The sequence below is a fragment of the Clytia hemisphaerica genome, unplaced genomic scaffold, assembly GCF_902728285.1.
Source record: "Clytia hemisphaerica strain Z4C2 unplaced genomic scaffold, Clytia hemisphaerica genome assembly, whole genome shotgun sequence".
Classification (NCBI taxonomy): Eukaryota; Metazoa; Cnidaria; class Hydrozoa; order Leptothecata; family Clytiidae; genus Clytia; species Clytia hemisphaerica.
The window spans coordinates 1,158,902-1,171,955 of NW_027103850.1; the positions used below are offsets into that span (position 1 = coordinate 1,158,902).

Here is a 13,054-nt window from a genome sequence, read left to right on the forward strand (position 1 = left end):
TAGCCAAAAATCGACTTTCTCGCCAGAACTTTAAATCTTGAAAAACGTTAAAATAATCAAAATTCTCAATATATTATGACCTTAATTGTGGGTACATAAACATCATTTTAATAATCTATATCTTTAAGGGTTACTTTTGTAAAATATATATAATATATTAGGGTTCATCATTCATAGTAAAAATGAGAATTTGAAAACATTTTTTTGATGTTTCCAAACGTTTGATGAAACTCTTTTGATATTCTTTTATTTCCATATCCATATTTCCTTCACATCTACTTTCACTTTCTTTTTCTTTTTCTAGGAAAATGAAAAATAAAACTAGAAGGAAAAGTCAAAAAAAGAAAAAAAAATTGGATGAAATTGTTGACTTGTGTTGACCTTAGCAGCAATGATGCCAGAGAACTCACATGGTGGGCATTTAAATGCACAGGTACCAACAAACACTGGTATGTTCAAACCAACATTCAGTTCGAACCACTTGAATCAGCCTAATGTGAGTGACTTCGAAACCGAACAATATCAATCTACACCGCAACACCAAAATTGTGTCACACAGGCGAATAGACAAAACTACGAAATTGGAAATGGTCAACCTTTTACAAACGCACCACTGGATAACGGATATCAGAATTGCATACATAACTTTGACTTTAATGGAAATGTATTTTCCAACCAACAAGAGCAACAACAACAACAGCAACAACAAGACTACACTATACAGTCAAATATGCAGCAAGATAATTACGGTACTAGTAACGAATACAACCAAATAAACTCATTAGACCCGCAATTCATCGACCCACAATTCATTGCACAAACATTTGGCATCAGTGGTAATGCAAATCACCAATCAAACACACAACAAAACTCATTCAACAATTTTAATAATCCCGATATGCAGAACTCGACTAATACTGAAAATTTAAACTATTTTTCCCATCAAACGAACCACCAGATTGATAATACCGATATGCAGAACTCGACTAATACTGAAAATTCAAACTATTTTTCCCAACAAACGAGCCACCAGATTGATAATCCCAATATGCAGAACTCGACTAATACTGAAAATTTAAACTATTCTTCCCAACAAACGAGCCACCAGATTGATAATACCGATATGCAGAACTCGACTAATACTGAAAATTCAAACTATTTTTCCCAACAAACGAGCCACCAGATTGATAATCCCAATATGCAGAACTCGACTAATACTGAAAATTCAAACTATTTTTCCCAACAAACGAGCCACCAGATTGATAATACCGATATGCAGAACTCGACTAATACTGAAAATTCAAACTATTTTTCCCAACAAACGAGCCACCAGATTGATAATACCGATATGCAGAACTCGACTAATACTGAAAATTTAAACTGTTTTTCCCATCAAACGAGCCACCAGATTGATAATCCCAATATGCAGAACTTGCCTAATACTGAAAATTCAAACTATTCTTCCCAACAAATTATCCAATACAAGGATAATATCTCTTCTCAAAACTCCAGTCCAGGCTTTGAAGATATTTTGGATATTTTGGATATGGAAACCAGCGACGAATCAGAAAGTAAGAACAAAACATGGAATTTCAATACAAATGTTCCATAATCTAGCCCTGAGAGGGCTGGGGGCACTGACCTTGACATCCGATGGGGACATGACGCTGGAGTTTGAAAAGTGGACCCTGTTAGATTTGAGTATATTTCGGACCCGGTCTTTCCACCCGGAAAAGTGGTGAAAGTGACCAAGAAGACGAAAAATTGAAATATTTTCTTATTCCACCCAGAAAATTGTCCAAAATAGCTAAAAGTCAAACCTGTCAGATACATTTCTTGGAAATTAGTAAATTTGGAACCTTGCTAGAAATCTTACGTAAGGGCCTAAAATGAGACATTGACTAGTGGCACGTCCCCATACCCAATTTTGCCCAAGAGCCTCCCAGAATAAAAATGTTCTTAACATGTTCTTAGCATTTCGGCCATTGAAGTCTTATGTTCTTATATAGTTTATTCTTCTAAAAAAACGTGTAAAAGCTTTTGAATTTGTATTTAGAAACATCACCAGAACAGACCAATCACCTTTCACCTTCAAAACCTCCGGACTTTACTATTGAAGAAGATGTCTTCCCTAGAAGTCCTGTTAAGTCTCAGGTAAACATTGGCAGATCTAAAGAGGGCTTATTAATGCAAATTTATTTTTGGACCTTCAAAGTCCTTCTAAGGGTCGTAAAAATCACAACATCTAATTTCATTTCGCCTTTAGGGATACGAAAAAATCAAAAACTCTAATATTTATCCTTAAATAAAAAGGCTAAATTCCCGGGGGGGGGGGGTACTACCCTTGTCGACCGACGGGGGTGCTCCGCTGAGGTTCGAAAAATGGACCCTACGTGGGACTCAAAATTTGCGAAAAAATGACCCTGAGTGGGACTGAATTTCCAAAAATTTCTCAAATTTTCGACTTTTTCCCCAAATTTTCCAAAAATAGGCACCCTACGAGGGACTGATTTTTCTATTTTGGTGTTTTTGCGACCCTACCTGGGACTCGTGGAGGTTCAAAAAGGTACCCTGACCAGCGGAGCATCCCCGTAACCCATCTTGCCCTAGTACCCCCCCCCCCCCCCGGGGCTAAATTTTAGGAAAAAAGTCTCGGTAAGGGCCCTAAAATTGAAAAAAAATTCGGTTTACTAATTTTTTTACAAATGCTTTTTTTTAGGTACGAAAAACAGTTGACAAGAACATAGACTCCCGTCAAAAGCCCAAAGCAGAAAACGTTGTCCTAAATCTCGTCTTTGATGGGCCTCCTCATGAATTGGATTGGGTGACAGAAATTAAAGTTTTTGTACACAATAACAAAAGAAGTAAGAAAGCTCAAATTTATATTGAGCGAACAGACCGGATGAAAAAGGTTGAACATAATAAGGTATATATTTTATTTCATTAGGTTTTCTAATATTTTTTTTATTCATTTATTATCTTTTGTACAAGCATGCACGCTTTTTATAAGAACATCTAAAATTATCTTAAGCTTGATGCTATATGTAGTGCTATAGCCTAAAAGTAGAAATTTAAAATTGTTCATGCTTAATAGGCACTCCCCCCCCTTAATAATTTGATATAATTTGCTCAGAATTTAATACCTTATTCGGTGGAATTAATCATTTTCGTTTAATTCGACTTTGAAAAATCTTCAAATTTTTACTCATTTCGTGGGCTATAATGTCAGTTTTTTGGTCATAAAAAACTTTGCCAGGTCAAATTTGCACGCAGGCCCCCTCCCAAAAAGGTTTTGAAATCCTATCTACTTTCGAACCAATCACATGCCGTTGCGTCCCACAAAAGATGCGATGGATCCTAAAGGTTTGACTCTCTACTATTTAAGAATCATATTACTGTTATATTTTCAGATAAAGCTGACTTTTGATTTAAATAACTTGGTCGAACCTGAAGACCAAATCTATGAGCTTACAACATCTCGAAAAAAAGATTCAAAAAAGTTTCACTTTTCCATTGAAGTACACTACAATTGTTTTGAGAAGCCAACTATCAAAGAAACCAACTCTTTTACTCTCTTTGGTTCCGAAAAAGCAAAGAAAAATGCAGGTAATGTGGAGCTAGTCTATCAGCATGCCTCTCTCCTCTAAGGTCCCAAATAAACGTCTCCCCCAGGTTATTAATTTTCCCCGTTTTTATTAGGATCTCCTAATTTTTGATAATATTTTCAGCAATCAAAATCTGAATTGGTATGAATACCTCATCATGAGGTTTTTAGAGGTACAATATCCTACACTCTCTCCCCTGGAAATTCGGGACCTTAGAGTCAAACCCTGATAGTCAAATAGAGTCCATTGCAGTGCAAGTCGCGCACTACCGATCGGCAGAATGTTAGAGAGGCACAGTGATAGCCTGATCCAGATGACGAATCAATGTATTGTTACCGAGTTTATCGTTCTACATCTGTCTTATTTTGGACATCTTTTTCGGAAATGTTTGAAGAGGCAATGTTTTTTGTGAAAGTCAAGATATCGCAACCGTCAGCTCAATGCGTATCCCAGCTTGCACACAACGTTGTTTCAACGTTCATCTAACGTTATATGGACGTTGTGAACACGAAATAAACGTCAAAACAAGTGTTTGCACCAGCTGGATAAATGAGAACTTCAATCAACAAATGGAGGAAAACTATGCAACAATTCGACTTTTGACAGTCTTTTCATCGATTTTTTTTAGAAAAACCAAAAACCAAGAAAAGAAAAGTAAATGAACCAATAGGTAAACTGAATTAATTTCTACTTCAAACGATCCAATTGTGAACTGGTAGAAAATAAGATACATTCTGACATTCTGATTGATGGGCTAGGCTTCAATAAACAGCGAGGCTACATATTTTGCACTTATGGGGGCGGTTGAGTGACTGAAGCGATTTGACCTGCTATATCTAGGATGGTAAAAGTGCTAATTTACTGTTGTCCTCAGTCAGTCAGGATGTATCCAAATTACTAGAACCTTACAGTCTCCGTCGTTGAAAAACACACATACATAAAAATTCCATCCACGCAGGGTATGGACTTTTTTTATCCAATAGAGATTTTTGAAAATGTGTGGATACCCCCTATAGAAAATGGCAAAATGGCAAGAGTTACAAAAAAACCCTTGGAAAAATTCTCTCTTCGTACGTTAAAGTGGACGAACTAAAATCAGTATTTTTATTCCTAAGGTTTATTATAACTTTATAACTTTTCACCCTTAGACCCCCTGAATAATCTGCTCGGATTTTCAGTTTAAATTGTAATGACGTCTTGGCTGGGTTTTTTTTTCTGACACAAAGCTTGATTGTGATATTTGTTATGTAATTTATAACATTATAGGTCAATGTATACCAAATCAGCATGAATTCGATAACTCACACCATTACGAAAGGCTCCCAGATGAGGAGCCAAATGACCACATAGGGAACGAAAAAACTGGTAAGTATTATAATGATTGATTTGATTTTGGTAATTTCAAAAAAAAAGCTGAAAAGTATAAAGATGAGATGTTTTGTCTACACAGTTGGCTTCTTCTTTTTCCATCTTCCCAATGGGCACAAACGTCTTTTGGACGTCTAATGTACGTTTCTAGGACGTCCAAAGGTCTTAAAGTCGTCCATTGAATGTCCATAAGACGGTGCGTGCCCATAGGGTTAAAGGAACCAAAGAATTCTTTTTAAAATATCTTATTTCAGATTACACAAAAGAATTATAAAAGAGGTCAGCATTAGACCATGTTCACACGCTACGATTCTGCTCCCTCCAAAATGAAATGAAACTATTCTATTGGTTGAATTATAGTTTTACTTCACATCTAACCACTAAGAATGGCTTCATTTCGTTTCGGAGCGAAACGGAGCCTCTACGTGCCAGCATGGTCTTAGGGAGGGTTGATTGTAATTATTCTCTACCTTCTACTTTGCGAATCTTTGACTCTTCTTAGATTTTCTTAGATTTTACTTTGGACTTGCAAACCCAGCTGGCACACAGCGTTGTTTCAACGTTTATCTAACGCTCACAACGTCCATTTAACGTTAGATGAACGTTGAAACAACATTGTGCGCCAGCTAGGAATGTAGAAAAAAGGTACCCTGACCAAATTCATATCAATATACTGGTTTGTTTTGTCATTATTTAAACCTTTCCTTTAAATTAGCTAATTTCGCCAAATTAATTGTCCAAGATTTGGAAGCACAAAATCTACACGTCAAAGGAAGCCTTAATGTTGATGGAAAGGCTGATATCGGCTACCATTTTGAATTGGGTGATGACGAAGAGGACTTCGAGGAAGGTAAATTTTAAATACGCATGCGCACATATTAAAGTGAAATAAAAATTACGAAATTTCTAAACAATCTTTTTGGATATAATTTACGTTTTATAAGAACAGCGAGGCTCAAAATCGTCAAAAAGTACGAACAATTTAAGAGCAATGCTTCGAAATTTTGAAAAGTAGATGCCAAAAAGGTGTGCAGTGTTTTTGTTTTTGGTCATAGCATTTCAACCAGTTGCTGTATACTAAAAAGTTTGGTACCGTTGGAAAGATATTAAGTGTGCTCATATTCTCCACACACTTATCAGTTTTTGAAAATTCGTCCAAGAAAATGAAAAAAAAATGAAAAATAAATTTTTGCTACTTTTGGTAGAAAGGTGCTACAAAAAAGATTTTTAGATCAAAGCTGTTTTGAGATTGACTTTATAATATTAAGTCATTTCATAAAGACTTGATATGCTTAAGCTCATATACTTCCATCTGAATTTTTTACTTTTTCAGGAGAAGTGGTGGGTCTTGTACCAAGAGACAGCTCCATCAATGCAGATAACTTTGAAGAGTGCAACGAACAGCAACTGCGAGCTGTAAAATTGACCAATGAAACTGCAAAGAAAGCCGTTCTTAAAGGGGTTGTTACTGAAAGTCATTATATTGCTGCCAACAAGAAAGATCGTACGTATTCTAACGTAGCCTGGAGCCTAAATGATTTGATCTTTTATACACTGATGGTGAAATGAATAGCATGGTTTAGCTACTTTATTGAATTTCCCAGCGTCAAATGTTAATGACAGTTGAAAAAACAGTCAATCAAATGCTGTTTTTCTTTCACCAGTCAGTCACACTTTCTTAGAAAAAGTTCCTAAACTTGTTTTAACTTTAATAATTGATTACAGCGCTAAATTTGAATTTCCTATTGTGAATATATAATCTGCTTCACAGTCCAGCTGACACACAACGTTGTTTCAACTTTTAGCTTCAAAACGGTCCATAGTTTTATGTATGATGGGAATAGTACCTGTTAAAGTCAAAGGATCTGTACGACCCAATGAAACACTTTATGCCGCCCCAAACCGCCCTGGACTAGCAATTAGTGGTTATCACTTAGAAGCGAGCGAACAAAAAGAAGTTAGCGTCATTGGTGTCACGTTTGGATCACGGAAAACTTCCGATGAAAATTCTGTAAGTATGGTCATACAATAATTGTGGGTAATCAGGTTTTCGTACAAATAGTGGGGAAAACATCCTCCACATTGCCCGATGATGGGAGAAGAATCTTTTGAAACGTAGCCAAACGTAAATCTCGTGATCCAAGCCACGATAAACTCCCAATATGAATATCACTGGGTCGATTTAGAAGTCTCTTTAACTCGAACCTATACAACGAACCTACAATAGTATTCCTGTCATCCTGTGTAATTCTGTGTTCCTCGTGTGGGTTCGATTAATATCCATCGAAAATATTTCCTTTCCATCTTTGGATATCAATGTGATTGAGACATGCACGATAATTTTTTTACAGTTTGTCTCCACACCTTAATATCACAGAAAGCTAAACTGCGAGTTTTGAGTTCTTAAGATTTTCTTTATTTTTACCATTTTGTGAGTATTTTATCGATTTTTCTAAGAAAATAAGTGTTTTAGGGTCTGCAAAGCCTTAAAATGTTCTTAACTTGTTCTTAACATTTTGGCCATCGAAGCCTTATGTTCTTACTCTCGGGTACCTAATAGCCGTCCCCCCCCCGCTAATTAATTTTTCGAAAATTTTCCACCCAGGACATTCTTATTCCAACCCCCCCGCTTATTAATTTTTGGGAAAATGTTTTTGAAATTTCCCTTTTTTGTCTTAATTCTGCTGTATTAGCCTCTTTTTCAAACATTTTCCACCCAGGACATTTTTATTCCAACCCCCCCGCTTATTAAATTTCGAGATTTTTTCCAACCCCCCTGCTTATTCCAACCCCCCCGGCTATTAGGTACCCGAGAGTATATAGTTTGTTCCTATAAAGAAATGTGCATGTGATGAAAAATTTTGTTCCTATCATCTTTGAAGAAATGCTTTGGGCAAAGACTCTCTAAAAAGAGGAGAGTAACGTCTCAACAAAGATTTATTATACACTGGATAAACGACTCATGAAACGATGGAGAGCGCTCATTGTATTTTCATTGTTTCAGAAAAACAATGGATGTTCTAGCTTTGTCCGCAAAGGACAACTGTCATAGCGGCTCGAAGATGTCTGATTTTTGAAAATGTTTATCAGTCTTTTTTTTAAAAAGTTCTCTAGCTCTTTCTTTTTGTACATTTGGAGAAAAAAAAGTTTGAAAGTAAGGATAGCATTTCGAGCTGGATAGATTTGTGAAATCTAATGTGAGAAAAACATCATTAGACAAGAAATTCAGACAAAACGCTTATAATGACACAAAATTTTCAATTGGAAATATCTTTCCAAGACTGTCCCCAGAACAGCTGAAATTAATATACAAAAGATATGAGTGTCTTGGTTCCACTGTGTTATGGAAATCCTTTGGAGGCACGTGGTGGCAAGGTGGTTTTTTTTAGGTTAAAGTTTGAAAATTTCCGGTGTCAACATTCAATTTCTTATACACAACACGTCTTTTGCATCTTTCTCAAAGCTTGAAACGTCATAACGACTTATGATTAGCAATTAAGTGGAAGAATCTGACTCTCACAGGAAAGTTTTAAGTCTCTTTTGGGAATTGGATGAGTGATTTTTGATAAGAAATGCAATAAAAATGCTTCGAAAAATCATTTAATGAGGGAATGAGAGTGAACAATAATACATTACTGCGGACATAGCTAGTACACGAGAAATCGGCAAAAATCTGTTACTTGTATATCCAGTGTATAATAAATCCTTGGTCTCAATACCAACATCACATTTATAATGAAAAAATGTTTAATTTTTTCTCAGGTTGGTTTGGTTGAGGCAGGTGTTTCAATCCTTCAGCAAGCTTCACACCATCTGGTGGACTCCAAATTTAGATTTGTGGATGATCAAATCAAGAATACCAAAAAATCAATGAAACGTAGACGAAGATGTGAGCAATATTCATGATATCTTTCTGTTCCTCTAAAGAATCCTGCATTATAACACGCATGCGTAATTTGTCGTTCTTTTAACCATATGTACAATCATGGTCGAAATTTATTGAGAGTTAAGCTTAGTTCCTCGTTTTTTGAAATTTGGAGTTCGGGCGAAAAAGTCGATTTTGGGCCATCTCTTAAATTTAATCGGATATGTCAGGTTTATAGACCTCCAGGCTATATTATTAGCCTATTTGGACCATTTTTGAACTTTTGGATCCTCAGATCCTAAGGTCCTAAGTCTTAATTCTCATGTTAAAACTCAGGGATAAAACTCTACCCTTCCAACCTACTTTAGAGTACTTACAAATCGATTATGGTTTCAAAACTTCCCGATGAATTTCCCTTTTTTTCTCAAATATAACGACCATGAATGTAGTTAATGATTCTGTTTTTCTACACTCAACTGGTACCACTGGTACATAACGTTTTTTCAACGTCTATATAATAACGTTAGAAGAACGCTCAATTAACGTAATGTATCAGCTGGGCATCAAGTCAGCTATTTATTTTAAAGATTGTGTATGGACGATGAGTCTCAAAACAAAATACCTTAAAAAAATGATTCAGCTAAATTTCCATAATCATTTTCTTTTCTAGTTCATTATGGTTGTTGTGCTGTCTTTATACTTCTTCTTGCTTTGCTGTGTATCCTTTTTTGGCAGCTTTATTACCCTGGAACAGCTTATCGCCATTGGAAATGTAAACAGGGCCATACGAAGCCTTTACAACGTGCTCGCATTATCCGGTATAAATCAAAAAAGGACCAAACTGTGGTAAGAAGTCTTAGACCACGCTCACACGCTACGTTTCCCTTTCAATCCGAAACGAAATGAAGCCATTTCATTGGTCGAATTCAAATTTTACGTCATTTTTAACCAATAGAATGACTTGACTTGAATTCGTTTCGGAGCGAAATGGAACCGCTACGTGCGAACATAGTCTTAGCTGGGTTGGGTTGATGTGAATTCTTTTCCCGTCGACGAACGAAGAACTATGCCAGCGGTTGAATATCTTTAAAACTTTTACTTTCGATTTTCCGGAGGCCGTCTTACAGGTCTTCAGCCGTTAGAGACTGGCCGAAAATTATATCTGTAGGTCTTCGGCCGCCGACGTAGGTCTTCGTCTGTTGACAGAAAAAAAAATCCGTTGATAGGGCGTAGGGTTACAGTTTATTCTAAGAATATTTTGTAGATTTTCTTTCTTAATTTTGAGAATCAGGTCCTGCGGACCATGGTGGCTGGTATGGTGGCTGTTGTGTATTTTTGAGAAGGGCTGTAAATTTCAAAAGCAACTGTATATCAGAAACTGCTCGAAGCTTTCATCTCGCCAAATATAATTTTGACTGCCTCCATCTCCTTATAAAGCCATGCTTTTGTTTCCTTTTGGATTTAACTCTGGTGCGTGAAGCTTACCATTCTTTGAGTTTCTGAGGACTTAGATTAATCTAAGCCAAAGTTTGGTCTTTAGAAAGACTAATTTAGACACCCCCTTCTCACTTACCCACTGAGAACCCTTCCCACTGGAAGTAATGGCAAAAATATCGTTCCACTTACGATAACACTATAATTTTTGTCCCCACTGAAAATAATCAGATAAGCAAATTCTCACTGCAAATTATTGTGCTATTTTTTCCATCCCTACTGAATTCTCTGGTCAGAAAACAATGGAATTCAAATCCCCAGCCATAAGAACACATAGGAATATCAATCCCCATCGAGGTTTGGTCCGCTATTTATCCCCACTGGCTGCTAAAATCCCACTGGGTCTGTGAGAAGGTGGTATATTTAGGACATCATAATGTTTTGTTATGACTCTTGATGATAAAGAAAAAATACACGCTCGTATTCATGATATTCATGACGTAATGTTTTCTACGGAAAGACCCCAGTTTTACCATGCAGTGGTAAATTTAAACTAGACAAAAATTGTATAAAATTTGCTACTACTGGCAAAAACCGGGGTTTTTCCGTAGAAAACATTACGTCATGAGTATCATGTATTAACAAAATAATAAATTTCAGAGGATAACAGCTCACGGAATAAGATTCGAATTTAAAGACATCCTCCGTAAAATTGAATTATCAGAAGAAGATTCTTTTCAAGAACCCATCAGCGGAATCGTTGATGGAGTTGATGTTGGCGGTAAGTTTTTTAAGGCCGGTCTCAACTTTCGCGCGAAATGGGCGACAGTTTTTTTCTTGACCTTTTTTGCCAGAAAAAAAGATTACGTCATAAAAGAGTTTCGCGCGAACAAAAAAAAGTTGAAGGAAGTTCTACTTTTTTCATCCGATACGTCAATTTTGACCATAATGGTATTGCTTCATTTTTCAACCGACCAATGACCTTACAAAGTTTTTTTCGCTCATGTCGCTCGAAAGTGGAGACCGGCCTTTACATTCCCTTTCTTTAAACCGCTAAGATTTCTGACTCGTTGAACCCCAATAATGAACAATAAAGTTTTAGCAAAACCCACATTTTGAACAAAATAGTTGCTTGGATTTTTTTGAACTCGCTTTCAAATTTCACAGTGAACTTCAATAAATTCTAAATTCTTATTTCTTATAGAAGCCAGATATTATCTTGGATTCTACCGGTGTGCGTATGGAGATAGCTTTGCTTACAGAAAGACTTCAGGAGGGACACAATACACTGGACCAAGAATGTTTGCTATTGATGAGAAATGTGAAAATGCTTTTTGGCTGGGACCTGATAGTTGGGTACGGTATGAGACACCACAGGCAATACAATGTGATGAAAAGATACATTTTCCCTAGCTTGAAAATGGTCTTGTTTGATAGTTATGTAAATTTTCAATGTTTTTTTGCGAGCTAGGTTGTAAGTAGATATCACAAGGCCTCTCATTGGATAATTGAATTTATTTGGTCAATATGAGTGATGTTTAACGGCGAAGCACTACTAGATGGGGCAGACGGGGCCGAAACAACTCACAGTTTGGTGCCAGTAATTTGTTTGATTCAGGAAATTCTCTCGTCTTCCCCGCTTACACTGATATACTAGTTGTTTGATTTGATTGAATAAATTGTCGATCCACTGTCTTTTACTCTTTTGTAAAGATGGTGTGCGGTTTTGCTTTTACTTCGTCGGCTTGTGAAAGTTCCACTAGGTGGAGTGGTGGTTTTGTATAAGATATCTGAGCACGATGCCAATTCCAATATTACCTCAAGGGAAAGAAATTTTGGCGGAAAGAAATTTTGGCGAATTTGGTGAATTGTGAAATTTGCCAAATTTACATTTATAGGTCGTTCGCCAAAATTAATTCACGCCAAATTTAGAAATTTATTAAATCGCCAAAATAAATTCCGCCAAATTGCACCAAAATTTCTTCTTTTAAGGTAGTATTCACCGAAGTGATTAGTGAACTGAGTTCGAGTTTAAATTTCCATCTCCAATAATTTCCCGTATACTTGTGTTTCAAAGAAAGCCCAAGCTAATCAAATTTCAGAAAACACTAAAACTTTTCCCACATCATATGACAACAATCAAATGACCAATGAATTTTAACAACCCAAAATCCTGAAAGACAAAGACAAAAGACAAAACAAACCAAATTTCACTAATTTTTAATAGATTAAGTAAATTTTGTAAAAATATTTTTAGTATATTTTTTAATAGTATTTGGATTTAAATATTCAGAGTTTTATATTCCTTTTTTTACTATTTATTTATATTGCGTGTAGTACTCGAAATTTTAGAGGGAGTGATTTTGTAAAAAATGGATAGAGGATAAAATATTATTAGGTATTATCAATGAAGCCTGTGGGTGTTCTAATCTAAACTTTTTGAGTTTTAAGCCAAAGAATGTTCTTAACCTGTTCTTATTTTAACCCTTTTGTGAGTATATTTGTCCTTTTTCTAAGAAATTGGGTGTTTTAGAGACCGCAAAGCCTTAAAATGTCCTAAATATTTAATGTTCTCAATATTTTGGCCATCGAAGCTTCATATTTTCTTATACGAAGGCATTGCAGTAACTTTTCATTCGAACTTCTATTATTCGAATCTTTCTATGATTTGAACTCTTCTTCTGTTCCCGTCAAGAAGAAACGCTTTAAACTTTCTATAATTCGAATCCCTCTATAATTCGAACAAAAAAGATTCCCCCTTTCGAATTAGCGAGGGTCAGCT

General features: G+C 35.9%; 1 protein-coding gene across 1 annotated transcript; it reads left to right on the plus strand.

Annotated features, from left to right (window-relative positions):
* The first annotated feature begins 308 nt into the window (after positions 1 to 308).
* On the plus strand, positions 309 to 12,756 carry LOC136807616 (uncharacterized). Its single transcript, XM_067064207.1, has 13 exons — positions 309 to 1,571; positions 2,057 to 2,154; positions 2,720 to 2,926; positions 3,411 to 3,606; positions 4,234 to 4,275; positions 4,872 to 4,970; positions 5,689 to 5,823; positions 6,307 to 6,477; positions 6,779 to 6,984; positions 8,736 to 8,862; positions 9,509 to 9,684; positions 10,933 to 11,053; positions 11,477 to 12,756. The coding sequence occupies exons 1-13, from the start codon at positions 392 to 394 to the stop codon at positions 11,683 to 11,685; spliced, it is 2,967 nt and encodes a 988-aa protein (XP_066920308.1). The 5' UTR covers positions 309 to 391; the 3' UTR covers positions 11,686 to 12,756.
* The last annotated feature ends 298 nt before the right edge of the window (positions 12,757 to 13,054 follow it).

Bases quoted from the DNA above. Each gene is read 5' to 3' on its own strand.
- LOC136807616 (XM_067064207.1), top strand. From the start codon at position 392: ATGATGCCAGAGAACTCACATGGTGGGCATTTAAATGCACAGGTACCA. The intron at 6,985-8,735 runs GTAAGTATGGTC...ATTTTTTCTCAG, and splicing joins AAACTTCCGATGAAAATTCT to GTTGGTTTGGTTGAGGCAGG. The intron at 9,685-10,932 runs GTAAGAAGTCTT...AATAAATTTCAG, and splicing joins CAAAAAAGGACCAAACTGTG to AGGATAACAGCTCACGGAAT.